The sequence below is a fragment of the Entelurus aequoreus genome, linkage group LG13 (assembly GCF_033978785.1).
Source record: "Entelurus aequoreus isolate RoL-2023_Sb linkage group LG13, RoL_Eaeq_v1.1, whole genome shotgun sequence".
NCBI lineage: Eukaryota > Metazoa > Chordata > Actinopteri > Syngnathiformes > Syngnathidae > Entelurus > Entelurus aequoreus.
Window position 1 is genome coordinate 67,086,190 of NC_084743.1, and position 20,101 is coordinate 67,106,290.

Sequence of the window (20,101 nt, forward strand, 5' to 3'; positions counted from 1 at the left end):
AGAGAATCCGGTCATTTTTCAAAACAAAAAAGACTTTTCAAAATAAAAGATCGTTCGGGCTCAGATAATAAATAAAACGGAAATAACTATTTCTTGTGCGGCCCTGTACCAATCGATCCACGAACCGGTACCGTGTCGCGGCCTGGTGGTTGGGGACCACTGCCTTAAGTGAAGCAGCATCATGCGGTGGGGGGAGAAGTTTTTCAGTGGCAGGAAATGAGAGACTACTCAGGATAGAGGGAAATATGAATGCAGTAATGTACAGAGACATCCTGCATGAAACCCAACACTTCCCATCCAGCCTGATGGAGCTTGAGAGTAGCTGCAGAGAGGAATGGGCGAAACTGCCCAAACATAGGCGTGCCAAGCTTTTGGCATCATTTTCAAAAAGACTTAAGGCTGTAATTGCTGCCAATGGTGCATCAACAACATATTAATCATTAGTTTTTAGTGTTTTATCTTGAAACCATTTGTAAAAAATAAAATATCTCATTGTCAGCATGGGGTATTGTTTGTAGAATTTTGATGACAGAAATTAATTTAGTTCATTTCGGGCTGTAACTTAACAAATGTGGTAAAAGTGAAGGACTGTAAATACGTTCCGCATGCACGGTATGTGGTGATGTTAGAAAGTGAAAATTAACAACATTTTGACAGTTGATTTAAAATCCTGCAGCCTCATTTACTGCTGATGTTCTCACTTGTGTTTCCTACCCTGGTACATTTAAGATAATCTTTCATCACACACAATGAAACTCAAACTTCCTCACCAGTGTGTCGCTTAAAACATTTAACACAGATTGAACAGGAAAAAAGTTTTTCACTATATTGTGTATTTTCACATGTCATTTCAAGTGCTGATTTTGTGTGAAACCGTTAGGACGGATTGAACTGGAAAAAAGGTTTTTCACTGGTAGGGATTGGTAACATTTTTCTGGTTCTGATTCTGCTTAACGATTCGGTTCCTTAACGGTTCTCTTATTGATTCTTATTTGGAAGCAGGGTGGCACAGGGGTTAGTGCATGTGCCTCACAATAAAAAGTTCAATCCCGGGCTCGGGATCTTTCTGTGTGGAGTTTGCATGTTCTCCCCGTGACTGCGTGGGTTCCCTCCGGGTACGCCGGCTTCCTCCCACCTCCAAAAACATGCACCTGGGGATAGGTTGATTGGCAACACTAAATTGGCCCTAGTGTGTGAATGTGGTCTGTCTATGTGTGTTGGCCCTGTGATGAGGTGGCGACTTGTCCAGGGTGTACCACGCCTTCCGCCCGAATGTAGCTGAGATAGGCTCCAGCACCCTCCGCGACCCTAAAAGGGATAAGCGGTAGAAAATGGATGGATCTTATTTGGAAAACAAAGGAAAAAAAGGTGGATTAGCCTCAATTTTGTTTATTTTAGGAGGTAACATGACCTTACAAAGCCTACAGTGATGTCACATACATAGCATAGAAGGAAAAAAAGGTACCAAAAAAAAAAATACATGTAATAACTATTCGTCTGTAGTATTTAACAAAATAAATCATGTGAAAATTACACAAGAATGTAACATTTAGTAACATGTGATATTAACTTATTACATGCAAAGTGAGATATGTGGAGCCTTAATTGGGTATAGTTTTGATGATTATGGCTTTCAGTTAATGAAAACATTGAATTGAAAATATGTAATGTTTCAAAAGGTGTAAGCTAAGATCATCAAAAGGATAACAAAGGCTTGACATACCTCACTTTGCATGTAATGAGTTAATAGTGCAGATTACTTTCACATTTGAAGTTCAGATTACTTTCACATTTGAAGTTAATTGCTGACATGAATGGACTTTTACACCATATTCTAGTTTTTTGGGTTTCACCTGTATAATGTAACGATGGTGGGAGGAAAACATGCAACTCATTTCTGACTACAATTAAAAATTAGGAGCGTCGACACTAGCAAATAGACCACAAACTTAGTCGCTGCCTATTGACATTCATCTAGTGGCAGACGTGAACTGGGGAGAGTTCTGTCCGCCTTGGAGCCAGTCAGAATATGTCTCTTGTCATGCTCATCGAAATGAGACGGCATTCATTTCAATTTAACAAATAATAGCGCGGGCATGATAGGAGGTTTTAGTTCATACCTGTTGTATTCAGATGAGCTGCTAGCGTTACTGCTGCCTGGGATTAGGTAGTAGCGGTTCAAAAACGCAGCTTTCCTTCAAAATTATTGTATTCTGTGTGTTCAAATGTTTCAACATATTGCTCAGATGTCCACGTCTTGATGAAATAAAAGCCTTATAATTATTACAAGAAATTATTACAATCTTTTCTTGTAAAATGTTAGTGTTCGTTCCAACCAGGCAACGCCATCTTGAGATCTGTCATCCTCACCCTGAAGCATCGATGGTAAGCGATTCCACGGAATTGATACACTGGGAACCGGTTCTAAACAAGAACAGGTTTTCGATTCCCATCCCTATTCACTGGTGTGTATTTTCATGTGTATTTTCAACCGATCTTTTCGTAAAAAACCTTTAGCACAGATTGAACATGAAAAGGGTTTTTTACCTGTGTGTATTGTCATGTGTACTTTCAAATCACAATTTTGTGTGAAACCTTTACCACAGATTGAACAGATAAAATGTTTTTCTCCAGTGTGTGTTCTCATGTGTATTTTCAAAACCCAATTTCCTGGAAAACCTTTACCACAGATTGAACAGACAAAAGGTTTTTCACCACTGTGTGTTCTCATGTGTCTGTTCAATGGTGTACTTTTTGTATAACCTTTACTACAGATTGAACAGACAAAAGGTTTTTCACCAGTGTGTGTTCTCATGTGTGCTTTCATATCATTATTTTGAGTGAAACCTTTACCGCAGATTGAACAGATAAAAGGTTTTTCGCCAGTGTGTGTTGTCGTGTGTCTTTTCAACTGTGTATGTTCTGTAAAACCTTTACTACATATTGAACAGACAAAAGGTTTTTCGCCTGTGTGTGTTCTCATGTGTACTTTCAAATCACTACTTTGTGTGAAACCTTTAGCACAGATTGAACAGATAAAAGGTTTTTCACCAGTGTGTATTCTCATGTGTTTTTTCAAAACCCAATTTCGTCCAAAACCTTTACCACAGCTTGAACAGGAAAAGGGTTTTTCACCAGTGTGTGTTTTCATGTGTGTTTTCATATTACGACGGTAACTAAAAGTTTTGCCACAATAAGAACATTTAAAGTGTGTGTTGTCAGTGTGACATGTGTCAGCTTCAGAGTCTTCATCATCAGTGTGATGAGAGTGTGACGTCATGTCATCACTATCTGATAGTGGAGCTAAGAGATTGTCTGCTTGTGATCCTCCACAGTGGTCTCCATCAGCTTCTGTTGTCATGTGTTGAGTTGAGCTGCTGCTTGGAGGCTCCACCTCTCTCTTCTCCTCACTTTCACTTTTGACCTCATCATCTTCACTCTTCACAATGACAACACTCAATGGAATCTTGGGGACATCAACCTCCTCCAGTCCTTCAAGATGATCTCCATTATGACTGATGCTGTGTTCCTCCTCTTCCTCTTTAAAGAGGGTGGGCTGTAGCTCCTCATCTTCCTCTTTAATGCGGGTGGGGTTTGGCTCCTCCTCTTCTTGAGTAATATTGAGGGGCTGTGGTTTTTCCTGCTCCATTCTGGAGGTCCACTTCTGCTGCTCAGGGAGAAAATGTTCTTCACAGACGTCTGCGGGACACGAAAAGACAAACAAACAACTTAGAAAAGTCCAGCTTTGCTCAGTCTTATGAGACAATGTGTATATTAAAGTACTTTCCTTTGTGTTCTTAGTTTTACAGTAACTTCATTTGAATATTGCTGTGGCTTGTGCAGCCCTTTGAGACATTTGTGATTAAGGCTTATATAAGTAAACTGTGATTGATTGATTGAATATCAATAAACAACCTCAAGTTGGACGTTTTTCCATCTCTAATTTAACTACCTTTTAGTCCAACTAAAATGGAAAAATAGATTATAAATATCATGTAATATACATTGATGAATTACAAACCCAAAACCAGTGAAGTTGGCACGTTGTGTAAATCGTAAATAAAAACAGAATACAATGATTTGTAAATCCTTTTCAACCTATATACAATTAAATAGACTGCAAAGACAAGATACTTAACGTTCGAACTGGAAAACTTTGTTATTTTTTGCAAATATTATTTCATTTGGAATTTGATGTCTGAAACATGTTTCAAAAAAGCTGGCACAAGTGGCAAAAAAGACTGAGAAAGTTGAGGAATGCTCATCAAACACTTATTTGGAACATCCCACAGGTGAACAGGCTAATTTGGGAACAGGCGGGTGCCATGATTGGGTATAAAAGCAGCTTCCATGAAATGCTCAGTCATTCACAAACAAGGATGGGGCGAGGCTCACCACTTTGTGAACAAATCCGTGAGCAAATTGTCCAACAGTTTAAGAACAACATTTCACAACGAGCTATTGCAAGGAATTTAGGGATTTCACCATCTACGGTCCGTAATATCATCAAAAGGTTCAGAGAATCTGGAGAAATCACTGCACGTAAGCGATGATATTACGGACCGTCGATTCCTCAGGAAGCGAAATCAGTGTGTATAGGATATCACCACACGGGCTCAGGAACACTTCAGAAAACCACTGTCAGTAACTACAGTTTGTCGCTACATCTGTAAGTGCAAGTTGAAACTCTACTACGCAAAGCAACAGCCATTTATCAACAACACCCAGAAACGCTGCTGGCTTTGCTGGGCCCCAGCTCATCTAAGATGGACTGATGCAAAGTGGAAAAGTGTTCTGTAGTCTGACGAGTCCACATTTTTAAATTGTTTTAAGAAACTGGACATCGTGTCCTCCGGACCAAAGAGGAAAAGAACCATCCGGATTGTTATAGGTGCAAAGTTCAAAAGCCAGCATCTGTGATGGTATGGGGGTGTATTAGTGCCCAAGACATGGGTAACTTACACATCTGTGAAGACACCATTAATGCTGAAAGGTACATACAGGTTTTGGAGCAACATATGTTGCCATCCAAGCGACGTTATCATGGACGCCCCTGCTTATTTCAACAAAACAATGCCAAGCAATGTGTTACAACAGCGTGGCTTCATAGTAAAAGAGTGCGGGTACTAGACTGGCCTGCCTGTATTTCTGACCTGTCTCCCATTGAAAACGTGTGGCGCATTATGAAGCCTAAAATACCACAACGGAGACCCCGGACTGTTGAACAACTTAAGCTGTACATCAAGCAAGAATGGGAAAGAATTCCACCGGAAAAGCTTCAAAAATTGGTCTCCTCAGTTCCCAAACGTTTACTGAGTGTTGTTAAAAGGAAAGGCCATGTAACACAGTGGTAAAAATGCCCCTGCGCCAACTTTTTTGCAATGTGTTGCTGTCATTAAATTCTAAGTTAATGATTATTTGCAACAAAAAAAAAATGTGTTTCTCAGTTTGAACATTAAATATCTTGTCTTTGCAGTCCATTCAATTGAATAAAAGTTGAAAAGGATTTGCAAATCATTGTATTTTGTTTTCATTTACGAATTACACAATGTGCCAACTTCACTGGTTTTGGATATGATGGCAGTGTAAAGGGGAACTGCACTTTTCTTTCCAGTTTTGCCAATCATTCACCATCTTTAATGACTATGAACACATCTTTCTGACTGTGATTGCAGTACAATTTCTGGCCACATTACTATATATGGCACCTTTGTTATTATTATGTTCTTATCCATCCATTTTCTACTGCTTGTCCCTTTCAGGGTCACGGAGGGTGCTGGAGCCTATCCCAGCTGCATTCGGGCGGAAGGCGGCGTACACCCTGGACAAGTCGCCACTTCATCGCAGGTCCAACACAGATAGACAGACAACATTCACACATAAAGGCCAATTTTGAGTGTTATGTTCTCTGTAAACTCAAAGAACCCCCCCCCAAAAAAATTCAAGCAATGCTTAAAATGACCAAAACATTTGGATATTACATGTTAGTATGAATGTGCCTTTTACGGTGCTACATTAAATACATAAAGCATGTATATAAAACATTTTACGAAGTTTTTAGAGCGCTTTGTGTGCACAGTACATCAAATCCCCATTACCTCTATTAGCTGCCTCTTGCGAGAGTTTTTTTTCCTCCCAACTTAGAATGCACAAAGAGAACTACATGTGTGTGCTTGTCTCACATAGGGCTTGTGAATGATAGGCAAAATAAATAGTAAAAAAGTGCAATGGCCCTTAACTATTTCCCTGCTGTCATGAGTAGATTGCAGTTCAGTGGGAGACAATGCATTTTTTTTTACCCTATAGTTTATTTATTTTGTGTTGTCTACAAATAAAAATTCGTTTAATTCGTTCCAATTATTCTTTCATGTCAGTGATGAAACATGAAGTTAGTAAAGATGTGAGAGTAAGAAGTAAACAAACCTGTTCTGTGCAACACAACTTGATGCTTCTAGAAAACAGCGTCCAGTAGTTGACGTTGTCGCTAGTTCTCCTCTTTTGTTGGATAAAATTCCTCGTCGTACTCTGCTATATTTCTTTATAACACTACAAATACTTCTCCCACAGCCGCATTTAGTCGCTAATTAACCAACACTCTCAGCATTTTGCTTAGCGAAGTGTTGATAACTTCCGGGTGTGTTTTGTTAGCAGCCAACAAGCTAAGCTAAGTAGCAGGTTAAGTTCGCCTAAGACGCTTCAAGTCTGAGTTGAGTTCATTCTGACACGAAGAATGAATAAAGTTGAGTTTGTCACACCTAAACGAATAGGTACAAACGTAACAATGAAGGAATTAACGCAAACTTAAAACCAAGACTGCTCCCCAGCCTTTTACACGACGATTGACAGAATACACCATCAGTCTGCGCATGTGCAAGTGATAGGTTACGTCACTTCCCGTTGACTTGGTTCCTCTTTTACAGACTGTATTTGCATGCCCAAACGCCTACCGCCCGAATGCAGCTGAGATAGGCTCCAGCACACCTCGCGACCCCGAAAGGGACAAGCGGTAGGAAATGGATGGATGGAAACAATACATTTCACACAAAAAATAAAATAAACGCACGAGTTATCCAGGGTGTTACCCCGGCCGCCTTTCGCCCGAATGCAGCTGGGATAGGACCCCCAGCCACCCCCGCGACACCGAAAGGGACAAGCGGTAGGAAATGGATGGATGGATTAAAAAAATCAACGCAATCACTGCACAAAAATGGGGGCAATATATAGGTATATAACAGAGAATAAACAAGGGCAATACAGAAACATAAAAATGTTTTTTAAAGAATTTGAACGAAATTTAAAGTCGTTTTTAAAATGAAATATTTTAGGTGAAGTTTTTTTTCGATATGAACAAGTAATTCTGCAAGATCTGTCAATGACAGATCTTGCAGAATTACTTGTTCATATCGAAACAACTAGATATGCCAGTGGGTCTATGGCGGACTGTCATAGACCCACTGGCTGCTGAAGTCAGCTCTCCAATCAGCTAAATAGACTCAAAAACTCCACGGTGACGTCTTGGTGAATTTACTGAGGAATTCGTGAAAAAACGTTGCCTGGAGAGATTTAATGAAGCCACCATGTATCCGGCGACACCTGCAGTAAGCAAAATGATGGAGCCCGATGCATCTAAAAGTCTAGTATGCTCTTACAGCAACACTGTGGGTTCATATCATAAACACACAGAGACGAGGCAGAGGAAAGTGAGAAATATTTTTACTGGAGACATCAAACATCGACTGTTGAATCCTACATGACAACCTCATGACTCCTAGTCCATTCAGTAGTAATTACAATGACAGTCTAATCCAGTGGTCCCCAAACTACGGCCGCGTCCAAAATCCGGCCCGCAGGAAAATCCAAAATAAAAAAAAATAAAAATAATATATATACACTACCGTTCAAAAGTTTGGGGTCACCCAAACAATTTTGTGGAATAGCCTTCATTTCTAAGAACAAGAATAGACTGTCGAGTTTCAGATGAAAGTTCTCTTTTTCTGGCCATTTTGAGCGTTTAATTGACCCCACAAATGTGATGCTCCAGAAACTCAATCTGCTCAAAGGAAGGTCAGTTTTGTAGCTTCTGCAACGAGCTAAACTGTTTTCAGATGTGTGAACATGATTGCACAAGGGTTTTCTAGTCATCAATTAGCCTTCTGAGCCAATGAGCAAACACATTGTACCATTAGAACACTGGAGTGATAGTTGCTGGAAATGGGCCTCTATACACCTATGTAGATATTGCACCAAAAAGCAGACATTTGCAGCTAGAATAGTCATTTACCACATTAGCAATGTATAGAGTGTATTTCTTTAAAGTTAAGACTAGTTTAAAGTTATCTTCATTGAAAAGTACAGTGCTTTTCTTTCAAAAATAAGGACATTTCAATGTGACCCCAAAATTTTCAACGGTAGTGTATATATATATATATACTTTAAAAAAAATTTTTTTTTTAAATCTGTTCTTTCTAATCCATTTTGTAACACTTGTTACTCTCGGTGTCTCCGCGCCGCTCAGGAAAATCATATTGTCTAAAAATGCATTACCCATCGATAACACATAGCCCAGCCCCTGGCCAAATTTTTTCAACCCAATGCGGCCCCCAACTCAAAAAGTTCTTGGACCCCTGGTCTAATCATAGAGCACTGACATGTTGCCGCTCTATGCCCCACATCCCTCTTTTCCAAGGTAGGTTTAACTGTTTTTGACTTATTTACCAAACACTTTCAATATAGCGTATGAACACCAAACACATCTGCTTTTAATCTGACTATTAGAATGACCAATACAGCATTTTTTCAATGAACAAGTGACATCTTTTGATTACCTCAAATCTGATTTGTTTAGTTTTATCATTTACAATATACAAATATAAACATTCAAATAAAGCATTAATATACAGTGCATACTTTACTCTGGATCCCCTCTCTCTCTTTTTTATAGAGTTGCAAAAGCTTGAGACACATGGATCAATAACATAATGAGTCAAGGAAAATAGTCCCTAAACCCGGCAGGGCGTCTGATCTCTCTGCCACTTCTCATGTGGTTGTTAGGCATACATTCCATACTCACAAGAGGGGTAATGTTTATTGGAAAGTCCTGTTCTGGTGGGTCAACTGACTCAGGTGTCTGTGAAGTGTGTACCTTAAAAGTCCACTAGGTTCATCCCGGCGGGCATCAGTGAACAAACTTGGATGTATCTTCCTCAGATGTCCTCGTTCTTCCTTAGTTTTGTCCCTGTAGGAGCGTGGTTCCTCTCTCTGATGGATGACAACTGCCGGCTCCCAACCGTTCCGTGTTTGCATGTAGACGGTGTCCCCTCTGGTTAACACTGGTAGAGACTGCTTGTTGATGGAAGTGTTGTTTCTGTTGGTGCTGCAGGTTTTGTATCCTGTTGTGGACATGCTGCAGCATCAACTGTTTTAGAATAGCACTGCAACACCGTTGGGTGCTCCAGAGTCCTCTGCCCATTAACATTTGTGCAGGTGAAATGCTCAGTCCAGTCACGGGTGTGTCCCTCAGCGACAACAGCACCAGATGTGGGTCAGTGCCAGTTTGCATTGCTTTTTTCAGTGCATGTTTGACAGTCTTTATGGCTCGCTCAGCCATTCCATTAGAAGATGGAAAACAGAGGATGTAAAGTGTGAGCTTGACCTCCTATGAGGTTGCAAACATGTTCATCTCGTAGCTTGTAAAAGGGCCATGATCGCTCACTCGCTCTATTGATGAAATAGCAGCCTTATAATAATTACAAGTAGCGCAGTCACAATCTTTTCTCGTAAAATGTTAGTGTTTGTTCCAACCAGGCATCACCATCTTGAGGTCTGACGTCACTATGCCGTACGCACTTCGCGTTATGACGTCATCCCCGCCCGGAAAATCGATGGCAAGCGATTCCAAGGAATTGATACACTGGGAACTGGTTCTGAACAAGAACAGGTTTTCGATTCCCATCCCTATTCACTGGTGTGTATTCTCATGTGTACTTTTAACGGACCTTTTCGTACAAAACCTTTAGCACAGATTGAACATGAAAAAGGTTTTTTACCTGTGTGTATTGTCATGTGTACTTTCAAGTCACTATTTTGTGTGAAACCTTTACCACAGATTGAACAAATAAAATGTTTTTCTCCAGTGTGTGTTCTCATGTGTATTTTCAAAACCCAATTTCCTGCAAAACCTTTACCACAGATTGAACAGACAAAATGTTTTTCACCAGTGTGTGTTGTCATGTGTGTTTTCAAAATTGTATTTTTTGTAAAACCTTTACTACAGACTGAACAGACAAAAGGTTTTTCGCCAGTGTGTGTTCTCATGTGTGTTTTCATATCACTATTTCGACCGAAACCTTTACCACAGATTGAACAGATAAAAGGTTTTTCACCAGTGTGTGTTGTCATGTGTGTTTTCAAATTGTTATTGTGTGTAAAACTTTTAGCACAGACTGAACAGATAAAAGGTTTTTCTCCAGTGTGTGTTCTCATGTGTATTTTCAAAACCCAATTTCCTGAAAAACCTTTACCACAGATTGAACATACAAAAGGTTTTTCAACAGTGTGTGTTGTCATGTGTGTTTTCAGATTCGTATTTTTTGTAAAGCCTTTACTACAGACTGAACAAACAAAAGGTTTTTCGCCAGTGTGTGTTCTCAGGTGTGTTTTCAAATCCCTATTTCGAACAAAACCTTTACCACAGATTGAACAGATAAAAGGTTTATCACCAGTGTGTGTTTTCATGTGTGTTTTAAAATTAATATTGTGTGCAAAACTTTTAGCACAGACTGAACAGATAAAAGGTTTTTCTCCAGTGTGCGTTCTCATGTGTATTTTCAAACTATTATTTTGTGTAAAGCTTTTACCACAGCTTAAACAGGAAAAAGGTTTCTCACCAGTGTGTATTCTCATGTGTGTTTTGAAATTGCGACGGTGATTAAAAGTTTTGCGACAATAAGAACATTTAAAGTGTGTTTTGTCAGTGTGACATGTTGTATCAGCTTCAGAGATTTTATCACCGGTGTCAGGAGAATGTGACGTTGCATCATCACTATCTGATAGTGGAGCTAAGAGCTTGTCTGCTTGTGATCCTCCACAGTGGTCTCCATCAGCTTCTGTTGTCATGTGTTGAGTTGAGCTGCTGCTTGGAAACTCCACCTCTCTCTTCTCCTCACTTTCACTTTTGACCTCATCATCTTCACTCTTCACAATGACAACAGTCAATGGCATCTTGGGGACATCAACCTCCTCTAGTCCTTCAAGATGATCTCCATTCTGACTGATACTGTGTTTCTCCTCTTCCTCCTTAAAGAGTGGGGGCTGTAGCTCCTCATCTTTCTCTTTAATGCGGGTGGGGTGTGGCTCATCCTCTTCCTGACTAATATGGGGGTACTGTGGTTTTTCCTGCTCCATCCTGGAGGTCCACTTCTGCTGCTCAGGAAAAAGATGTTCTTCACAGACGTCTGCAGGACACGAAAAGACAAACACAAGACTTAGAAAAGTCCAGTTTTGCTCAGACTTATGAGACAATGTGTATATTAATGTACTTACCTTTGTGTTCTTAGTTTTATATCGTGAACATAATCGTAAGTTGGACAACATCACTGAAAGGCTTATTGAAATGCACAAATGTATCAAATTGAGAGTCAGTACAAACGATTAGATCAGACAAGTCATTGAAATGTCTGCTCGCTTTGAAAACAACAATCCTTATTTACGATTCCACTCCCTCAAATGGCCTTGACGCTGCTCTAAACATACGAAGGCTGTTTTGAAAACCTCCACTGAGGGACATCACAGCGATAGCTGCTCTGACATCCCTCCCTCCTCCAATAACACCTGGGAGTTGAACTTTGCTCCTAACGCCTGCAGAGAGAGACTCCTGGCCCATAGACACAACAACACAACACCCTGAACAATGGACACATGCAAACACACACACACACACACACACTCCAAATAGGGCTGGGTGATATGGCCTTTTTTTAATATCTCAACATTTTTAGGCCATGTCACAATACACGATATACATCTCGATATTTTGCCTTAGCCTTGAATGAACACTTGATGCATATAATCACACCAGTATGATGATTCTATGTGTCTACATTAAAACATTCTTGTTCATACTGCATTAATATATGCTCATTTTAAACTTTCATGCAGAGAGGGAAATCACAACTAAGTCAATTGACCAAAATTGTATTTATTAAGCAGTGGCACAAACATTCATGTCATTTCAAAACAGAAAGTGCAAGATTGTCAGAGACATTTTAAAACAAGCTATGAGTGCACTTTTGTGCATGATGTCACTAAGATGACATATCAAAACAACACTAAATTAAAGTGCACTTTTTGTACAGAACGCCACTACAATAGTTTAAAACAAATAAAGTGCACTTTTGTGCATGATTTCACACAAGATATTTCAATAACTGTCAAATAAAAATTAGCTGCATAATAGAAAATCAAATAGTGTATGTCCTTCGGTATGTGGTAGGTTACTGCGGACGTTATCTCCTTCTGTTGTTGACTATTTGTTTCATACGGTGTTTATGTGGAAATGGTTGCCTCGGCATTTTGTTGGTGTGGCACCGAACGGAGATGTTGACATGCGGAGTAAGCACTCTTCATTCTCCAGCAGGTGACTTTTCAAATGATGCTACACATTAGCAATAATGCTACTTTTTGTAGCAACGCTTTTACCCCACACTTGACAAATTACGGTTGTCTGTTCAACATATTCCCACTTGAAGCCGAACCACCGCCAGACGATGGACCCCCTGCTGTTTTTCTTGGGAATTAATTCTTCCTTCATTTGTTACCAGATTCGCACCTTCTTTCTCTTGAATTACCACTCGCACCACAGCTAACGTTACCCATGCCGCTACCTCTCTGCTCCGCGAGGGCGTATACGTATGTGACGTATGTAAGAAGGTGTGTTTGTTTTATGTCTCTGTGAGAAGGAGAGACAACAAAGAGTGAGAAAAGACTGTAGTGTAATGGCTACAGCTAAAAGAAACTGCGTGAGAACGTATACTCGAATATCACGATATAGTCATTTTCTATATCGCACATAGACAAACCCGCGATATATCGAGTATATCGCCCAGCCCTAACCCCAACCCAGGCCTTAGCTTCACCCCATGTGGTATATGTTGGAACACAAAGCAGCGCCCGAGTGGCTGGCAGCTTTGGGCCGGATGCCTGCCTCTTTACCCCTCGTTGCAAGTTGTAATATGTGCATGTGCTTTGCATAAAACATTTTTGGAAGTTTTTAGAGCGCGTTGTATGCTGAATACATCAAATCCCCATTACCTCTATTATTAGCTGTCTCTTGCTAGAGTTTTTTTCCCCTCCCAACTTAGAATGCACAAAAAGAGTGAAATAAATGATAAAAAAGTGCAATTCCCCTTAACTATTGCCCTGCTGTCATGAGTAGATTTCGGTTCAGTGGGAGATAATGCAGTTTATTCATCATACAGTTTTGGTTTTTTTTGTTTACAAATAAAAATGTGTTTAAATTTATATTACCAACTATCATACTTTCACTGCAATGCTCCTCCACTCAGTAAAGTTGTTCCAATTATTCTTTCATCTCAATGATGAAACATAAAGTTAGTAAAGATGTGAGAGTAAGAAGTAAACAAACCTGTTCTGTGCAACACAACTTGATGCTTCTTGAAAACAGCGTCCAGTAGTTGACGTTGTCGCTAGTTCTCCTCTTTTGATGGAGAAAGTTCCCCCTCGTACGTACTCTGCTATCTTTCTTTATAACGTTAAAAATATTTCTTCCACAGCCGCAGTTAGTCGCTAATTAACCAACACTCTCAGCATTTTGCTTAGCGATGTGTTGATAACTTCCGGGTGTCTTTTTGTTAGCAGCTAACAAGCTAAGCTAAGTAGCAGGTTAAGTTCGCCTAAGACGCTTCAAGTCTGAGTTGAGTTCATTCTGACACGAAAAATAAATATACAGTTTAGTTTGTCACACCTAAACAAATAGGTACAAACGTAAAACTGAATGAATTAAGGCAAACTTAAAACCCACACCGCTCCGCTGCCTTTTACAAGACGATCGGTGACAGAATACACTATCAGTCCGCGCATGTGCAAGTGACGGCACACGTCACTTCCTGTTGACTTGGTTCCTCTTATTTTTATAGGACTGTATTTGCAGGCAAAAACGACAATACATTTCACAAAAAAATATACGCACTACTTTTCCAGGGTGTACCCCGCCTTCCGTCCGAATGCAGCTGGGATAGGCTCCAGCCACCCTCGCGACCCCGAGAGGGACAAGCGGTAGAGAAATGGATGGATTGATAAAAAAAATCAACGCAATCACTGCCACAAAAATGAGGGCAGTATTGAATAATATAACAGAGAAGAGAACACTATGAGATAATAAACAATTAAAAACGTTTTTTTTTAATAATTTGAATGAAATTTAAAGTAGTCTTTAAAATAAAAAATATATTAGGTGGAGTTATTTTTCGATATGAACAAGTAATTTTGCAAGATCTGTCATAGACCCACTGGCTGTTGAAGCCAGCTCTCCAATCAGCTAAATACACTCAAAAACTCCACGGTGACGTCTTGGTGAATTTATTGAGGAATTAGTGAAAAAATGTTGCCTGGAGAGATTAATGAAGCAACCATGCATCCCGCAACACCTGCAGTGAGCAAAAACGACAGCTAGATGGAACCTGTTGCATCTTGAAGTCTAGTATGCTCTTACAGCAACACTGTGGGTTCATATCATAAACACACAGTGGTGTGCGGTCAGGGCCAGCGTGGCCTTCTGGCCTAACAATCAGAAATCATGATCATAAAAAAAGACAAAAGTATTTTTTAATTTACTTTCCCGAAATATCTCAAAGTACTCATATTCTCTTCATGTCATATTATGCTCCGTCCAGTGTTGTTGCTTTTAGGTTCGAGTTTTTATCCAATCAGAATTCAGCTATCCTATGTTGCTATGCTGGACCAAATCTGCCTCCAGATCAGCAATGCTGGCGTCCGTGCACTGTAAGTGAACGGACACATACAGTTGACAGACAGTTGCTTTAGTCAATCAGATCACGAGTTGTTGTCAGTAAGGCCTTCTAGATGGCCTAAGGCAGATATATATTGTGATGTTATGAGCTAGGTCAGTGTTTTTCAACCACTGTGCCGCAGTACATTAGTGTGCCGTGAGATATTGTCTGGTGTGCCGTGGGAAATTTTGCAACTTCACCTAATTGGTCCAAAAAATATTTTTTTGCAAATCAATAATTATAATCTGCAAATAATGTGCCGTTGTTGAGTGTCTGTGCTTTGTAGAGCTCGACAGGTTAACCATGTGATACTTGATGTCGGTGGCAGCAGGTAGTTCATTGCTTTGTAGAAGTCGGAATGCGTCGAGGATGGTTTGTCGTGATCCCAATATGCAGAGCACAGCGGGAGACGGTGAGCAGGTAAAATGGTATGCAATGATTAAACCAAAAATGAACAAAAGGGAAAGGAAAAGGCACTGAAGCTTAGAGATGGCTATGCAAAACAAAAGCAAAACTGAACTTGCGACAAGGTAAACAAAAACAGAATGCTGGACGACAGCAAAGACTTGCAGCGTGTGGAGCGGTGATGACGCCACAACGTACATCCGTACATGACGCAACAATCAACTGTGTCCCCACAAAGAAGGATAGCGTACGCACAACTTAAATAGTCTCGATTGCTAACACAAAGCAGGTCAGGCAATAGCACTCAAAGGAATGCGTGAAGCGGCTACATGAAAACAAACAACAAAACAGGAAGGAAGGGTCACCAAAATAACAGCGCAAGACAGAAACTAAAGCACTACACACAGAAAAACAACAACAGACTCAAAATAGGGCACGACAACCTGGTGGAGTTTCATTTTTTAACCTTTTCTGCTGGTGGTGTGCCTCCATATTTTCTTTATTAAAAAAATGTGCCATGGCTCAAAAAAGGTTGAAAAACACTTAGCTAGGTAACTTAAGAACTCCATTACCCAGCATGCCACAGTAGTGGAGCGCATGCGCAGTAGCCGCGTTTAGCCATGCCGGCAGTGGGATGTTTTTGATGAGCACCTTGTGGAGTAAACTTTAAGAACTCAGCCAACACGCCTCGTCTGCATCTTTTATGATTAGACAAGACAACGCAGCAAGGCCATTTTCAAGAAGGATATTTAAAGAGAAACTACATCTTATGAGACGATGTCGGCCAACCCCGGAAGCTCGAATGGGTTCTACAGAATGTGAGTTTAGATATTTTATTTATTTCTCGTTTCGCGTTTAATATGTTTTTTGCAATTTTAATTTTGACAGTACCACATAAATAAGTTTTATTGATTTTTAAATGCGCCAGAAAATAACCTGTTATGTACAATGTTGGTGGTGATTCAATGCCCAGTAGTGCGTAAATGTGTTTCTGTATAGTATTTATCCAGCAATGGTCATGTGGTGACATAAATGATGGTATTTTGAGAGGTTATCATTGAAGTTGGACATCACTGAAGGACTAGGTGGGAAACGCACGGCCCGCCACTGTATACACACGGAGACGAGGCAGAGGAAAGAGTTCAATGTTTTTACTGTAGGCATCAAACATCCATTGTTGAATCCTACATGACAACCTCATGACCCCTAGTGCCTTCAGTAGTGATTACAATGACAGTCTAATCGAATAGAGCACTGACACCTCCCTCTAATACACCACATCCCTCTTTTCCAAGATAGGTTCAACAGTTTTTGACCCATTTACCAAACACCAATGACCAATACACCATTTTTCCAATGAATAAGTAACATCTTTTGATCAATCAATCAATCAATCAATGTTTATTTATATAGCCCTAAATCACAAGTGTCTCAAAGGGCTGTACAAGCCACAACGACATCCTCGGTGTCGAGTGGGTCTGACATAATATTGTGAAAGTCCAACACATCAGCGAAAGTCCAGTCCATGGTGGGGCCAGCGGGAACCATCCCGAGCGGAGACGGGTCAGCAGCGTAGAGATGTCCCATCTGATGGACAGGCTAGCGGTCCACCCCGGAGCAGAGTAGAAAAGAAAAGAAAAGAAACGGCAGATCAACTGGTCTAAAAAGGGAGTCTATTTAAAGGCTAGAGTATACAAATGAGTTTTAAGATGAGACTTAAATGCTTCTACTGAGGTAGCATCTCTAACTTTTACCGGGAGGGCATTCCATAGTATTGGAGCCCGAATAGAAAACGCTCTATAGCCCGCAGACTTTTTTTGGGCTCTGGGAATCACTAATAAGCCGGAGTTCTTTGAACGCAGATTTCTTGCCGGGACATATGGTACAATACAATCGTCAAGATAGGCAGGAGCTTGACCGTGTAGTATTTTATACGTAAGTAGTAAAACCTTAAAGTCGCATCTTAGGTGCACAGGAAGCCAGTGCAGGTGAGCCAGTATAGGCGTAATATGATCAAACTTTCTTGTTTTTGTCAAAAGTCTAGCAGCCGCATTTTGTACCATCTGTAATCTTTTAATGCTAGACATAGGGAGGCCCGAAAATAATACGTTACAGTAATCGAGACGAGATGTAACGAACGCATGGATAATGATCTCAGCATCGCTTGTGGACAAAATGGAACGAATTTTAGCGATATTACGGAGATGAAAGAAGGCCGTTTTAGTAACACTCTTAATGTGTGACTCAAACGAGAGAGTTGGGTCGAAGATAATACCCAGATTCTTTACCGAGTCTCCTTGTTTAATTGTTTGGTTGTCAAATGTTAAGGTGGTATTATTAAATAGATGTCGGTGTTGAGCAGGACCGATAATCAGCATTTCCGTTTTCTTAGCGTTGAGTTGCAAAAAGTTAGCGGACATCCATTGTTTAATTTCATTAAGACACGCCTCCAGCTGACTACAATCCGGCGTGTTGGTCAGCTTTAGGGGCATGTAGAGTTGGGTGTCATCAGCATAACAGTGAAAGCTAACACCGTATTTGCGTATAATGTCACCTAGCGGCAGCATGTAAATACTAAAGAGTGCAGGGCCAAGAACTGAACCCTGGGGAACTCCGCACGTTACCTTAACATAGTCCGAGGTCACATTGTTATGGGAGACACACTGCATCCTGTCAGTAAGATAAGAGTTAAACCAAGACAAGGCTAAGTCTGACATCCCAATACGCGTTTTGATACGCTCTAATAAAATATTATGATCAACAGTATCGAAAGCGGCGCTAAGATCAAGAAGCAGCAACATAGATGACGCATCAGAATCCATCGTTAGCAATAGATCATTAGTCATTTTTGCGAGGGCTGTCTCCGTAGAGTGATTTGTCCTGAAACCGGATTGAAAAGGTTCACAGAGATTGTTAGACGCTAAGTGTTCATTTAGCTGCTGTGCGACAATTTTTTCGAGAATTTTCGAGATAAACGGTAGGTGGGACACCGGCCGGTAGTTCACCATGAGGTCAGGATCGAGGTTAGGTCTTTTGAGTAGAGGATGAATAACCGCTTTTTTGAATGCTAGAGGAACAGTACCAGAGGAAAGTGATAGGTTTATAATATTTAACACTGATGGACCTAATAAAACAAAAAGCTCCTTGATAAGTTTCCCAGGAATTGGGTCAAGTAAACATGTTGTTTGTTTTGTCCCATTTACACATTTTAACAATTCCTCCAATGTTATTTCATCAAAGAGAGAGAAACTATTTTGGAGGGCAATGTCCGTCGTATATACTGTCGTATTTGTGTTAATAGAACCCAGTTGTAGCTGAGATGCATTGTCTTTAATCTCTTTTCTAATGACTTCAATTTTCTTATTAAAGAAATTCATAAAGTCATCTGCTGAGTGGGTGGAGCTACTGGGAGGAGTCCCTTGTTGGGTTAGCGATGCTACTGTACTAAACAAAAATTTAGGATCATTTTTGTTGAGGTGGATGAGATTTGAGTAATATTTAGCTTTAGCTGAGGTAAGCATGCGTTTATAAGTTATTAAACTATCACTCCATGCTTGATGGAAAACCTCAAGTTTAGTCGCACGCCATTTGCGTTCCAGCTTTCTACATGATAATTTATGGGCTTTAGTTTCTTCTGTAAACCATGGGGTACGCCTTTTAGGGGCCCTTTTTAGCTTTAGCGGTGCTACAATATCAATGGTGTCGCGCAGGGCGTCGTTAAAGTTGTTAGTGAGGTTATCAATAGAGCCCACATAATTTGGGAATGGTGCCATTACCGAAGGCAGTAGGTCAGTAAGAGTCATCGTTGTGGCAGCATTAATGTTGCGGCTGCTATAGTAGTTATTATTATTATTATTAGTTTGTTGACAATGAGTCAGAACTTCGAATTTTATAAGGTAATGATCGGACATTACTTTAGTGTACGGGAGTATCGTAACTTTAGAGGTGGTGACACCCCTGACAAGGACTAGATCTATCGTATTACCGTTGCGATGCGTGGGTTCATTTATTATTTGTGTAAGACCACAGCTATCAATTATAGTCTGGAGCGCCACGCATGGAGGGTCCGATGGGGTATTCATATGGATGTTAAAGTCTCCCATTATGATTATATTGTCGGCGTGCGTCACTAGATCAGCAACGAACTCTGAAAATTCATTGATAAAGTCCGAATAGGGCCCAGGGGGGCGGTAGATGACAGCCAGGTGGAGAGGCAGCGGTGTGACAAACCTCACAGTAAGCACCTCAAACGAGTTATATTTATTATTTAGGTCCGAGGTAAGGCTAAAGTTTTTGTTGTATATTAGTGCAACACCCCCACCCCTTTTAATGGGGCGGGCAATATGCGTTCCCGCATAGCCAGGAGGAGACGCCTCACCCAGCGCAAAATATTCGTCTGGTTTGAGCCAGGTCTCGGCTAGACCAACAACATCAAGATTGTTGTCTCTGATGACTTCATTAACTAATAACGTTTTGGAAGACAATGACCTTATGTTTAAAAAGCCCATATTATAGGTAGTGGGCTGTTTTGAGGAGTTTTTGTTGAAAGTATCCGTAGTAGCAATATTAATAATGTTACGTTTATTATGCATAGTGCACTTTAAATAATTTCGAAAGACTCATAACAAATATATGCCTTCTATGTGAAAGGTATGGAGTAAAATAACTGC

At 40.3% G+C, this 20,101-nt stretch overlaps 2 protein-coding genes across 3 annotated transcripts; both read right to left on the reverse strand.

Annotated features, from left to right (window-relative positions):
- Positions 1-1,427: 1,427 nt before the first annotated feature.
- Positions 1,428-6,875, reverse strand: LOC133663624 (gastrula zinc finger protein XlCGF57.1-like). Its single transcript, XM_062068233.1, has 2 exons — positions 6,424-6,875; positions 1,428-3,699 (listed from the first exon to the last, which is right to left on the reverse strand). Exon 2 carries the CDS (start codon positions 3,647-3,649, stop codon positions 2,456-2,458), a length of 1,194 nt encoding a protein of 397 aa, XP_061924217.1. The 5' UTR covers positions 3,650-3,699; positions 6,424-6,875; the 3' UTR covers positions 1,428-2,455.
- Positions 6,876-8,449: 1,574 nt separating this feature from the next.
- LOC133663622 (gastrula zinc finger protein XlCGF57.1-like) lies at positions 8,450-14,106 on the reverse strand. Of its 2 annotated transcripts, XM_062068232.1 has the most exons (3): positions 13,643-14,106; positions 11,542-11,594; positions 8,450-11,453 (listed from the first exon to the last, which is right to left on the reverse strand). In XM_062068232.1, exon 3 carries the CDS (start codon positions 11,401-11,403, stop codon positions 9,955-9,957), a length of 1,449 nt encoding a protein of 482 aa, XP_061924216.1. In that variant the 5' UTR covers positions 11,404-11,453; positions 11,542-11,594; positions 13,643-14,106; the 3' UTR covers positions 8,450-9,954. The 2 variants fall into 2 exon arrangements, with proteins under 2 accessions (XP_061924216.1, XP_061924215.1); XM_062068231.1 differs by lacking the exon at positions 11,542-11,594.
- Positions 14,107-20,101: the final 5,995 nt, after the last annotated feature.